This window comes from Felis catus, chromosome A2, assembly GCF_018350175.1.
Source record: "Felis catus isolate Fca126 chromosome A2, F.catus_Fca126_mat1.0, whole genome shotgun sequence".
Taxonomy (NCBI): domain Eukaryota; kingdom Metazoa; phylum Chordata; class Mammalia; order Carnivora; family Felidae; genus Felis; species Felis catus.
Window position 1 is genome coordinate 117144577 of NC_058369.1, and position 13536 is coordinate 117158112.

General features: G+C 38.2%; 1 protein-coding gene across 3 annotated transcripts in view; it reads right to left on the reverse strand.

Annotated features, from left to right (window-relative positions):
- Positions 1-5159: 5159 nt before the first annotated feature.
- Positions 5160-13536, reverse strand: part of CA2H7orf31 (chromosome A2 C7orf31 homolog) — a 43509-nt gene continuing 35132 nt past the window's right edge. For all 3 annotated transcript variants that reach the window (XM_045052517.1, XM_003982869.5, XM_019825612.3), the window contains 3 exons: positions 9854-10028; positions 9470-9561; positions 5160-6041 (listed from right to left, as the gene is read on the reverse strand). In XM_045052517.1, coding sequence (XP_044908452.1) covers positions 5220-6041; positions 9470-9561; positions 9854-10028 — 1089 coding nt within the window. In that variant the 3' untranslated portion in view covers positions 5160-5219. The remainder of the gene's footprint in view (positions 6042-9469; positions 9562-9853; positions 10029-13536) is intronic.

A 13536-nucleotide genomic window follows, 5' to 3' on the forward strand; every position in this document is an offset into this window, starting at 1 on the left:
AGAAAGGGAAATCTCCTGGTTGGAGGCAGGGCTGACATGGGGAACAAGCACTGAAAAGGAATGTGATAAGCTTAAGCTCACTTTAGGACCACCTTAGGGACTTTTGCTGAAGTAAAAGAGCTTTAGGCTTTAGGAGCAGCTCAGCAGAATGAGAGTAAAGCTCATAAAATGTGACAGTAGGGGGGATGGAGAGGTAAGGTTGGCTGAGACCCCTGCATAATGCTGAAACACTTGAACCTAAAGGATAAAATACAATCTCCCTGGAAAAGGGAAGAACCAGGTTAGTCTTGTCCGGCTTGGCCTTAAGTACTGAGTGAGAAGAAGAAGTATCCTCTGTGCATTCATAACCACAGGTCAGCCCTCATGCAGGTTTGATTTTACCCTACCTGCATGGTCTGAGAAACTCTCGCTGAAAAATTAATACAGTAGTCGTGGATGAGCAGTATGTTCTGGTGTCTCACAGAAGAAAACATAAATCTGCAGAGGAATATTTTAACCCAGGCCCTCAGGATTCCCGTACTCTTAAGAAGTGCCAAGCATGAGATCATTATGAAAAAACAACAAAGAGCAAAGTTACACCACAGATGACCATAGGTGTTGGAACTATTAGATGTCACTGGGGAAGTAAAAATCTTACTGAGGAAGATATCTCCTCACATCACCGTATGAGGAAAGAAAACTCGTTCACTGTTGAGTAAGCACAATAAAGTAGTTGTACGTATGTAGTCCACAAGAAACTACCAAATCAGAATAAAATCTCACACAATTAAGCTAAATTAATTATAATCCTTTTATACCATGCTGTTTTTAGCTAGCATAGAACATGAGGCTTTAGGATCAATAGTAGCCTATTTCCCTTTGGGCAGCACAATTATTGCTTATTATTTGTATTAATGGTGACCCTTTTTCCATAGGAGAACTTATCACAGTTTGTGATCAGATCCTTCTTGGTTGAGGGTTTTTTTTTTCACATTCTTTTACCTTAAGTTCACTCAGGAATTGGGGTAGCCATTTGTTTAATTAGTTGTCCTCATCCAAAAGAATAATAAAACTTATTTTCCTGAGAAACAAAGTTACACTTACATTAAGCTTTAAGGTGACACTCTACCTTCCTTCATGTTTACCTACCAAAAAGCATAAAACCCAGACCTCTGAGAGACTCTTTTATACTCTTAAAGGCTAGAATGAGGACTCTGGCCCTTTAGATTTTCATAGGAAACACTCCTAGAAGGGGGAAAGAAGAGAAATGGTCTTATTTTCTTTTAAAAACAGAAAATAATTTTTATTTACCTTTACAATGTGTAATATGAAATGACATTTAAAATATTTAGACAAAAGCAGGGAACAAAAGCATTTGCAATGAATAAGAGACTATCCAAAACAACCAGGCCGAATTTAAAAAGAGCCAAAGCTGATTTGTAGAAATAAAAATAATAGTCATTGAAATAAACTACATACAATATGATAAGCAAAACATTATCTTACAGCTTCTCTGGAAGCAGCTTATTTGGGTTTTGGCTATGGCTCAGAGTTTGAATTTGTAGTCACACTGTTGAACAGAGATACAGTTATCTGAGGGCTCAAATAGGGCTGGAGAATTCAATTCCAATTCATTTCATATGGTTGTCAGACCTCAGTTCCTTGTTGGCTCTTGGTTAGAGGCCTATGGATGGGACCGCTTACCCCATGGAAGCTTGCTTCCCAGAAACTGAGATAGAGAAGCTAAGGTAGATGCCAGTCCTTTATAACCTTTTGTAAATCTTAGAAGTGACATACTTGTTTTATTGGTCATTGATTGTGGTACAATGTAAAAGGAGCCTTCAAAAGGGTGTAAATACTAGGCTGCAGGGATCATTGGACACACGATTAGTTGTTAGATAAATCGCTATCTGTATCTGTATATAGAAAATGTATGTGTCTTGGGGCATCTGGGTGGCTCCGTTGGTTAAGTGTTCAACTCTTGGTTTTGGCTTGGGTCATGATCTCACAGTTGTGAGATGGAGCCCTGTGTAGGGCTATGTACTGGGCATGGAGCCTGCTTAAGGTTCTCTATTTCCCTTTCCCTCTGCCCCTTCCCTGCTCCTGCATGCACTCTCTCTCTCTCTCTCAAAAAAAAAAAAAAAAAAATTGATATCTACAGTATCAATTCAGGGCTTGCAGAGGTTGTCGAACCTGGTACCTGGTAAACAACCCTAGCTGTAGGTCAGCATTTCAAAGGCCTGCAGCCTGGAAATGAAGGTGAACTGGAAGAAACACTGATCCTACAAGGTCTGCAGCCCGACTTTAGTGGTTGGCCAAGGATACCTCAAATTTTGAAGTTGGAATAAGGAATTCTGTTGCCTTCAGGCACCTGGCAGAACCAAATGAAAATTCAGGAAGATTATAATGTCACCCTAAATCTCAAATTATTTATTTTTAATGTATGTTTATTTTTGAGAGAGAGAGGGAGGGGAGGGAGAGAGAGAGGAGAGGGCAGAGAGAGAATCCCAAGCAGGCTCTCCAGAGGCTGATGTGGGGCTTGAATGTACGAACTGTGAGATCATGACCTGAGCTGAAACCAAGAGTCAGAAGCTTAACTGGCTGAGCCACCCAGGCACCCTTACAAATAAAGTTTTTAAAGTGTTCAGCAAAGAAAGAAAGATAATTTTTAACTCCATGTTATGAGTGAGAACTAGCAGAAGCAAGAACAAGGTCATAGGGATTCCAGATTTTAAAATTATCAGACTGTAAAATATTTGTGTTCTAAACAGAAAAGCCAGGCTTGAATATTTTAGAAGGGGACTGGAAAGTATATATATAAAATAAAATGGCAGATTTGAACAACCTGTCAAATAGAAACTTTAGAACTGAAAAATAATCAAAATGAAGAAGATACCAAGATAATGTATAATGTACTGTTTAAAAAGAATTTTAATATTTATTTATTTTGAGAGTGAGATAGAACAGGAGCAGGGAAGTGGCAGACAGAGAGGGAGACACAGAATCTGAAGCAGGCTCCAGGCTTTGAGCTGTCAGCACAGAGCCAAACACAGGGCTTGAACCCATGAACCATGACCTGAGCTGAAGTCAGACGCTTAACTGACTGAGCCACCCAGGTGCCCCTGTATAATGTACTTTTAAGTGGAGTCCCAGAAGGAGAGAAGAGAAAATGGGGTAGAAACTATATTTGAGTGAAAGATATCAATCCATAGTTCAAGAATTCCAGTGATTACTAATACAGTAAAAAGAAAAGAAATACAATAACAGTGTAAAAGCAAAATGAGAAAAACACTGACATTCTAAGAACTCTTAGACTGACCACTGAGTTCTCTACAGCTACAGTGGAAGTCAGGGAACTGTATACGGATATCTTCAATATACTGGAAGAAAGTAGCTGTCAAATTAAATTCTTCATCTGGCAAAATATCTCTTAGGAAAGAAAGACATTTCATACAAAAACTGAGTTTGTCACCAGCATATCCACAATCAAGGAAATTCTAAAGGGCGTTTTTATACAAAAGGAGAATGATTACAGATAAAGAGATCAAAGATGAAGAGAAAAAATAAAGAGTAACAAAATAGATAAATATGTGGTTGAATATAAAGGAACATTGTTCAGGGGTACCTGGGTGGCTCAGTCAGTTGGGCATCTGACTCTTGATTTCAGCTCAGGTCATGATCTCACAGTCATGGGATTGAGCCCAGAGTTGGGCTCCATGCTCAGTGCTGAGTGTGGAGCCTGCTTGGGATTCTTTCTCTCCCTCTCCCTCTTCCCCTCCCCTGCTTGTGCACACTTGCATGCATGCGCGCTCTCTCTTTCTCTCAAATAAACAGTAAAAAAAAAAAAAAAAAAGAGTCAGGCATTTAACCAAATGGCCCACCCAGGCACCCCTAGTCCAGAATAGTTTGAAAGGAGGTGTAATTAAATGACATGATCATGAAATATAAAAATTAAAAGACATCTCAACGAAACACTCATAGAAATTCCTTATGAACTTTCATGATAAACAATGTCTAAAATGTGCCTGTTGGCACATTAAATGAGTTGGCTTGCATTTGACAGTTAGCTAGCCTCTTGGTAGACACCTTCCAAAAATGATATTTGGCTTTAGAATAATTGATATCAAGCCATTTGCTATGGTGTCCATGTTTATGTCCCCCCAAATTTCATGTGTTGAAAGCCTAAGGTTTATTAGAAGATGGGACCTTTAGGAGGTGATTAGTTCATGAAGACAGCCCTCATGAATGGGATTAGTGCCCTCATAAAGGAGGCCCCGGAGAGATCCCCTGCCCCTTACACCATGTGAGGTTATAGTGAGAAGATGGCTGCAGGGAAGAAACAGACCCTTCCCATTCACCAAATCTACCAGTGCTATATAACCTCAGACTTCTAGCCTCTAGCACTGTGAGTAATAAGTGTTGTCTATAAGCCACCTAGTTTATGGTGTTTTGTTTTAGCAGCCCAAGTAGACTAAGATGCCTTCCTTTCTTGCCACAATTAACTCACCAGTTACTAATTAAAGCCACTGCTAGACCTTCACAATAAAATTTTTTTCCTGAGTAAAAAAATTGGTTATGTTTCTCCATCAGAAGGTTAATGGAAAAGAAACATCCAACTTTGAATGTGTGCATGCAAGGCATTTTGGGTTTCATTTTTTCTACTGACTTAATTTGTTCACATTTACGTAAAAAAAAGGGCCCATATATTTAATTTATTAAGGTAATGTAGTTTATAGAGCTGCCCATCTCTCAATTCACTGGGCATTTGAATTTTGTCTTTTGTATTTGATGTTAGTTTGTACAAACATTTACAAAAGGGGACAATGCTCACATATTTTATTAAGGTACTATAGTTTGTATAGACCTCTGTCAACTACTGGGCATATGAATTTGAAATACTCACTTCTGGAAAACAATGATGTAAACTTTGTCATACACATTGTTTTTCATGATTTTGGAAAATTACCTTGGAGTATAATTTGAAAATGAGATTAAAAACTATAAAATTTTCTGGTTCTAATATTTTATTGCTGAATTGTTAAACTTTTCAGGAAGTAAGAACATCCCCTTTTTATGGGTTCCTCTGACTAGATCCTAACTTAAAATTCCTGAAAACATAAACTTCATAACAAGGTCATTATGGCTTTTCTAGAAAACAGAATCCAACAACATGGAAGAAATTCTGTTAAATTTTTACTTTTCTTGCAAGAGGCTGGGTTTTGAAGGAAAGGATGAAAATCTCAATTATAGAAATAATAGGAATTATAGCCATAGAATTGGTGTTTCATCCCTGAATGCTCCTTATCCCTGAGGTCTTTATGGTCTTCTAGAATTGATTTATGGAAACGTTTTTGTGCACCAGTTTTTGAAAAAGAGTTCTTAAGCCCTAGCAGGTCAGTCTGAGGCTTGGCCACTCCAGCTCTAGGAATCCAACCCAGAATGGGTCTTGTCTCCTCATTGTTTTCTGTGTTCAAGGTCAGCCTTTCTTCTGGCTTACTTAAAAAATGTTCAAAATCAAAAGCTTCCAAGTCTGGTTTACTTTCTAAAATAGTAGGCTTACTAAAGCTAACAGAGTTTTGACACATAGTACACGGGTCACGTATGGCAGGTTTTAGATGCTCATACTGAATGTAATGGTTTGGGCTATAGCAAGGTATAGGTTGGGGTCTTAATGCCAGCTGTCTCCAGTACAGATCTTTTATCTTCTTAGTATCTGTGATTTTTGGAGATATTTTTATGTCGCAAACGTTAGTCAGATCTCTTGTTGGGTAACAAGGTGGGGATGCATAGGTAGATAGCAAACTTTGTTCTTCCTTAATCTTGTCTTCAATTACCTGTTTTTCGTGGGTGACACCTGCCAGTGTGTTATCACTAAGTGCCATCATTTCTGTAGAACTGGGTACAAAGGTATGAAAATTACACAAAACTCTAGGGGTACAATCTGGACAGGAATGTGGTCTCTGCTGGACAACAGCCTCCAGAGGCCGTCGGTTCTGCATCAGTCGAGCAATTCGTCCTGCTAGGGGTCTTGGAGGTTTTAAGACAGGATGGAATTTTTCTTGCTGTAGTGGTGGGATAAAAAGGAGAAAATCAGTTAATAAATCTGGCATTGTAAGGGTATCACCACAAACGGCAGGTCAAATTTGTACCCGTTTTCACTGAGTAAATGTAGAATGGGTGTAGGAGTGCACATTGCAATGTTTGCTTGCTTATTTATTTATTTATTTACAGACATTGACATTTGGGTCCTAATAAACACATGTTTTTCTCTTCTACTGGTTTTTGCTGATAGGGAAACGGGATGTTTTCACTTGGCTATGGAAAAATTCCTCTGTGTAGGAACTCTTTGCTTTCAAATGTTCAAAGATATAAAAGAATCACTTGAGCAGAATTTCTGCCATCCCCAACAGATGATGTTGAAGGTTACGTGTGGTTATTTAAATCTCAGTGAAAGCTTTCCAATGCAAGGGTTCTTAAACCTCGGTTGAATCAGAATCAGCTTTGGAGCTGGGGAAAATGAGATTCCTAAGCTTGATCCACTTGAGACTGTGATTCAGAGACTGTGATTCTGCAGTGGAGCTCAGGAATCTGCTTTTTTTTTTTTTTTTAAGTTTATTTATTTATTGAGAGAGAGAGAACAAGAGAGCACAAGCAGGGTGAGGGGCAGAGAGAAAAGGAGAGAGAGAGTATCCTAAGCAGGCTTCACACTGCAGGATGTGGGGCTTGAACTCATGAACTGTGAGATCATGACCTGAGCCGAAACCAAGAGTCAGACGCTTCACTGACTGAGCCACCCATGTGCTCCAGGAATCTGCTTTTGTAACAAACATCTTGAGTGATGCTGAGACCAGTGATGTGCTGTGCTTAAACAGCAGTCTGCAGGGGGCTTGTTCTATCTTGTGCTTTTTGAGATATTTTACAGATATTATGAATCATGTCTGGTAACTGCAAAAGTAGTGTATTTACAAGTTTAGTAATAGATATATGTCGGTGGGGGTATAGGAATAAGAGGGAGGAGTTGATTAGAAAGGGACATGAGGAAACTTTCTGGAATGATGGTAATATTTAATGTATTGATAGGTGTTTGGGTTACAAAGGTGTACGCGTTTGTCAGAACTCAGTGAACATGCACTTAAAATATGTGCAATTTCATTGAATGTGTATTTTGCCTTAAAAGAAAAGCTGCAACAGATTGAACTCTGTTTAATGATATGCATGCTGATTGTTTAAGGATGAAGTATCCTAGTGTCTGCAGTTTCTCTCAAATGCATAAAACATAATAAAGTGTATTGATGGGTGGCTGAAGAGATGGAAAGATGGATAGATTATGTGATAAAGTAAGTATAGCAAAATGCCGATGGTAGAATCTCGGTGGCGGGTGCATGGATGTTAGTTGTAAAATTATTTCAACGTTCCATAACTGTCAAGATTTTTAAGATAGTATGTTGAAGAAAAACTAACAGAATGGATGGATGGTGATAATGGAATTGATAGCAGAGGCAATAAAAATGAGAATGGTGAGAAAACAGTAACTCGAGTTTGGATATAGAAAACAAAATGGAGTTAGGAGTGTCTTCTTGGATCCTAATTTTCTCAGAGTTGGAGGAATTTCCATCTATTATTAACAAATCTGTTACAACCTTTAGCTAGTTAGGTTTCAGTAGATACTAGAAGAAACCCCAGCTCTTTAAAATACTTTGTTAAATTTGTCATAAACAAAAAAGTGTGGGGTATATCATATCCTCCTTGGACAGGACCCCTTTATGCAAGAAGCAGTTTTTAGTATCTTTATTTCATTCTACTGTAACAAAATACTTCATACACTTATTACCACTAAAACATGCCTTCCCAGAGTCTGTTATTCATGTCTTAGAAACCAGAAAGAGGCACTAAAACTTATTTCATTTATTTTTTTAAAGTTATTTATTTTGAGAGAGAGAGAACATGCGTGCATGCACAAGTGGGGGAGGGGCAGAGAGTGGATGGGGGGAGAGAGAGACAGAGAGTGAGACAGGAAGAGGGAATCTCAAACAGGCTCTGTGCTGTTAGTTTGGAATCTGATGCGAAGATCAAACCCATGAACTGTGAGATCGTGACCCGAGCTGTGAAACCAAGCTGGAAACAACCGATTGAGTGAGCCACCCAGGCACCCCTAAAACTTTTAAACTTTATTTTAGGCATATTTTATCTTATTATTAATAAAAATTTAGTTGATGGTTTACTTGCACAATAATTTTGCACATAATATACTTGGCAAACATTCTTTATAAAACTGTACATGTATTTCTTTGTAAAAATGATAAAGCTGCTTCCTGAAGGGCTGGACTCTACAGGGTCAAATCTGTGGAAATCTGGATAGCTGATGAACACACTTGACAATGTTGGAGTACATGTATAGTGCTTTCTAGCCTTAGAGAATATTTGTTGCAAGTGAAAAGTAAAAAAACCCTTCAGTGAATGATAAAGCACAGTCTGTATAACTATTTCAGGTGTTATGATTTTTTTTATCACCTTGGGAAATACCAAAGCTAATGTAAAATAAATGTGTTCAGTTCAGTCTAAATTCTACGGTTTATATCTTCGGAAATACTAATTTTGTTTTAAAAACCGTGTAGCTTTAGGGGATAAAATCTAGGCCCCAAATAAAACAGCATATATGTTTATTGTTAAATTATTTTATTTCATGCATATATAAGTAATCCAACAGACTATTATTTCTGTCACTAACGGGCTTGATCATTTCTTTCAGGCCATTTCACATAATCAATTAAGAAATTTGTATTGATATTTGCAGAGAATTTATTGGCTTTCAATTGCAATTTAGCCAACTCTCAATTGTGAATATCAGGCTTTATCTCTTCAAAAGCAGTGGTAATGTACAAGATATACAAGTATATAAACATTCATAGAATTATTAAGAATCTCATTAAAGGGTAAGCATTTGTAAACCTATTCCTTTTTAAATTTTAGCAACAGTAGCATAGTAGAAAATCTGTTTTTTAAACAGAATTTCAGTGGGCGCCTGGATGGCTCAGTTGGTTAAGCCTCTCAACTCTTGATTTCGGCTCAGGTTATGATCTCACAGTTCATGAGTTTGAGGCCTGCATTGGTTGCACTGACACTGCAGGCCTGCTTGGGATTCTCTCTCTCTCCTTCTCTCTCTCTGTCCCTCCCCTGTTCATGCGCTCTCATGCTCTTTCTCTCTCTCAAAATAAATAAACTTAAAAAAACAAAAACAAAAACCAAACCCTCAAAACACCGGCACTGGGAATAGGAAAAGAAACCTCGCTTGTTCTTTGAAATAGTGGGCAAAGGCATTTAAAGCAGTTCAGATCAATTCAAAACTAACTTCTATAATGAGTTAGATTTTTCTTTTGTTAGGTTGGTCACCAGTACTCATGAAGCAAATAAAAAGTGGGTAAAGCAAGAAGGGGCCTAACACTCGGATACTTTCCCCCTAAGTAACTGCGAGTTGACTGCAATTACTTACAGGCTCTGGGTCAAATCCTATCTGTCCAGTTAACTCTGCTCTCTCCTTTTCATGGTAATCATCCAGTTCAAGGGGGTTCATGGGCCCCAGACCTTAATGGAAACATCACATCTTATTACTTTGTTAGAGTAAATGAAGGATGGCTCTTAAATGACAGTTTATAGAAAAACTTACCCATTTCCCTTTGTAATATAATTAGAATGAATAAATTGAAAACAGTTTTACCTCCCAGTTTCCCGCTAAGAGAAGCTTACTACCCACCCTAATTTCTATTAGTATTCAGGTTAAGAAACAGGGGAAAATATTAGAAGATGCAAGCTTGTAACAGCATTTGTCAAATATTCTAATTTTCTTCTTTTTACTTGTATTAAAGTAAACTCATACCTGTAAAATCATGAGCATATGAAGTGATCCAGTGGGACCTCTCAAGATTTCTTTGTATATTGGCTTCTTTTAGAGAGTTAATCAGGTCCCACGAATTTAAAGAAGTGTTAGGAGCGAAGGTTTTAGGAGGTTTTGGGTAGAACACTGGCTTGTTCTTTCCAACACATTTAGGAAACTAGAATATGAACATCAAAGTTTATTGTTATTAATGCCATCTAGTAGAATAGGGCTGATTCACTATCTTAGCAAGACGGAGCATAAAGGAAATTCTAGGCTGAAGTCAGATATGATTTTTTTCTTCATTAATCACTAATATTCTGCAACTTAACCATATTTAGAGTTAAACACAGTATTTTATCACATGAATGATGAGTTTTTTGCTTTATCAGGGACTCTATCTGATAATATACCTTGGAGAAATGTCCCTGAGAATACTCTACCTCCAGTAAAATTTTATTAGAGATAAGTGTTCTGAGGTACTCCTTTGGCTAAATTCAGCCAAAATTGTGTGTCTCCCACTTCTCTTTCCTTGTCAGAAATGGCACCATTTGATATATTTTATGGATTTCTGATGAAGTTTAAGTCATTTAAATTCAAATAAAATTTTTCTTTCTATCAGTATAACTTTACAATGGAGTTTATTTTGTATTTTCAAAAGGAGGTGTATGTAAAAGTGAATGAATGAATGAGGTTCATTGAAGTCTTTTTGGGTATTTAGAAATTCACCTTTTTCTCAGATTGAGCATACTCAGTAAATATTTACTGAGCACATATATATGCAAGGTAGTGACAGGGAACAAGGATGGACCAGAAACAAGTCATCCAGGGATGTATTGGCTAGAAGAGGAGAGGAGGAATTAACATAAGTGACTCTAAGATGAAAAGTAACTGTTATAAAAGAGGTCAAGAAAGAATTATTGCTAAGTTCTGAGGAGGGAGAGATTGATTGTAACTGAACAGGAAAGTAAGGTGGGGAGCAGAGAAGAATGGAGGAGACAAGAGCCCATGTTATGTCATACCACAGAAAATAGGCCTTGAAGGACATGCAGAGATAGGGAGACCAAAGGAACAGCAAGAGCAGAGGTATGGATGGTGGTGGAAAGTATGGAATTAACTTTCATGAACACTATGCACTTGTCCTGAACAAAGCCTGTCCTTAACGTTTGCAGGTCCTGGGGCTATATTGAGACCCTACATTCCATTAGTCTAAATTATTTTATTTTATTTTATTTTATTTTATTTTATTTTATTTTATTTTATTTTATTTTATTTTATTTTACTTTATTTCATTTTACTTTATTTCATTTTACTTTACTTTATTTTATTTTATTTTATTTTATTTTATTTTATTTTATTTTTAAGTTTATTTATTTTGAGAGAGAGAGAGAGAGAGTGAGCATGTACATGTGTGCATGTAGGAGGGAGGGTAGAGAGAGACGGAGAGAGAGAATCCCAAGCAGGCTCCATGCTGCCAGCATGGAGCCCAGTGCAAGGCTCAGTCCCATGAACCTCAAGATAATAACCTGAGCAAAGATCAAGGGTTGGCCACTTAACTGACTGAGCCACCCAGGTGCTCCTAAATAGTTTAATTTATAAATCAAGCAAATAAGCTGTTAAATAAATATGTTCCATTTTCCTACCTTAACAAAATACCTTCATGACAACTTGGAAGACCAAGTTCAAATTTAGACTTATTAGACTGCAGTGGGGACACTGGTTCAAAAAGAGCTAGCTGCTGGCCCCTGGCCTCAACATCACTTGCTGCTTTCTTCCTACCCCCAATTCCATCCCAAATGGTGAAGTGCCTTATATATAAGGGTACCCTGGCCCTCAAGTTCAAGCTCCATTATACCTATTACCTCTACTTCCAGCAAACAGCCATCACTTGGCAACTGCTTTGGCCCTGTGGTAGATATTGGCTTGGAGCACTGTCAACCCCTGGGAGGACGGACCTGGGGAAGAGACCTCATGAAGGCCCTAGTACTGCATTCAAAGCCATTTTTTTAGGGAATTCTGCAGTGTAACATCAGTCTGGGGTGGGAGCCTGGGGAGCATGGGCTCTAGATGGACAGATTGTCTTGTTCCCATAAACATCCTGTCCCATAGGGAGGGGTATAGCCAGAGGAAGGCCAGAGCTGGGCCCTAAAGGCATGGGGCCTTCTAAAATTCCTGGACCTAAGGGTGATGCTGATTATAGCAACTCTGTGAGGTTGGAGTGCTCCCCATTTTCCACATATAGAATAGTCATGGTAAAAGGCACTTGTTAGAAAACTGTCTTAAGTATTCCATAACCACCTCTATAAACCTTTAACTAATATGTGGTTTGCTTATTCAGGGCTAAAGAAAACCCTTTCTGTTCTCTTTATCTTTACAATGATTTGCAAAGCGAGCTTAGGAATAAGGACTTTTTTCAAATATTGTTCTGAGGGGCTGGATTAATCTTGTGTCTTAATCTAGTTTAAGTAACAGCAGTGATCTACTAAAATGCAGGCAAGGGCACAGGGGAAGAAAATAGGGAATGGGAAATTGTATTGTAACCTGTGGTGTTTTGGAAGAGTTTAAAGAGTCAGGGATATTTGAAGTGAAGATTTGGCCAGTTTTCAATATAGAGATGGAACTGTCCTAGGAATGAGAAATATATCTCTAGGAGGGGGATGGGCACTTTAGATTAGAAAGAGGGCTGGTGGTTCAAGAAGGAAACCACATTCCTCTGTAAGGATGATATAAGTGGATCCTCTTTGCAAGAGAAGCCAAAGGTCTTTCCAAATATTTACAGATAAGGAATAATGGATAGTAGGCTCGGTTAGGCTTTTAAAATCATTCATTAAAATATTTCAGATAGTCCAAGGTTAGGGAAGTTTATGTCACTTGACCTCTGTGGTTATTATATTTTATCTTACTCAAAAGATGATTACAAGGTAGATATTATCCCAAAGAATATTTTCATATTGCAAAAGCTAAGACCAGATGCTTTGGCTCTTGAGAAATAGAACAAAAGATCTTTGGCCATTTGAGGAAGAGACAAAATCAGTCCAGAAGAGTCAAATATTTGAACCTATCTATTTGCCATTTATGAAAGGAAAATGAACGTTCTGATTGGCATAATGTCTAGAAATGGCCATTGAGAAGAGGTTACCGAGGAAAGAGAATGGTAGGAGGAGAGACCATGGCTAGAGTAAGGACAGTGCAATGATTAGTGACTCTGGTGGGGAAAACTGGGTCAGGCCAAAGAGATAAAAAGGTAGGGTGGCTCTGGGGAGTGGGTGGGAAAGAGGTACCTAGATTTCTGTGACTCTTGAGGGCACAGGCTTCATATATATGGAATGTAAAAGGATGAAAGCAAAATGACATTTAAAATAGTGTTAAAATTGGGGCGCCTGGGTGGCTCAGTCGGTTGGGTGTCCGACTTCGGCTCGGGTCATGATCTCGCAGTCCGTGAGTTCGAGCCCCACGTCGGGCTCTGTGCTGACAACTCAGAGCCTGGAGCCTGTTTCAGATTCTGTGTCTCCCTCTCTCTCTGACCCTCCCCCATTCATGCTCTGTCTCTCTCTGTCTCAAAAATAAATAAACGTTAAAAAAATTAAAAAAAAAATAGTGTTAAAATTAAGGCCCAGAACTTTATTTTTAAAAGGTTAAACTCTTATTTAGAATATTGCCCTTTCCAAGACCACCCATTTCTTAAT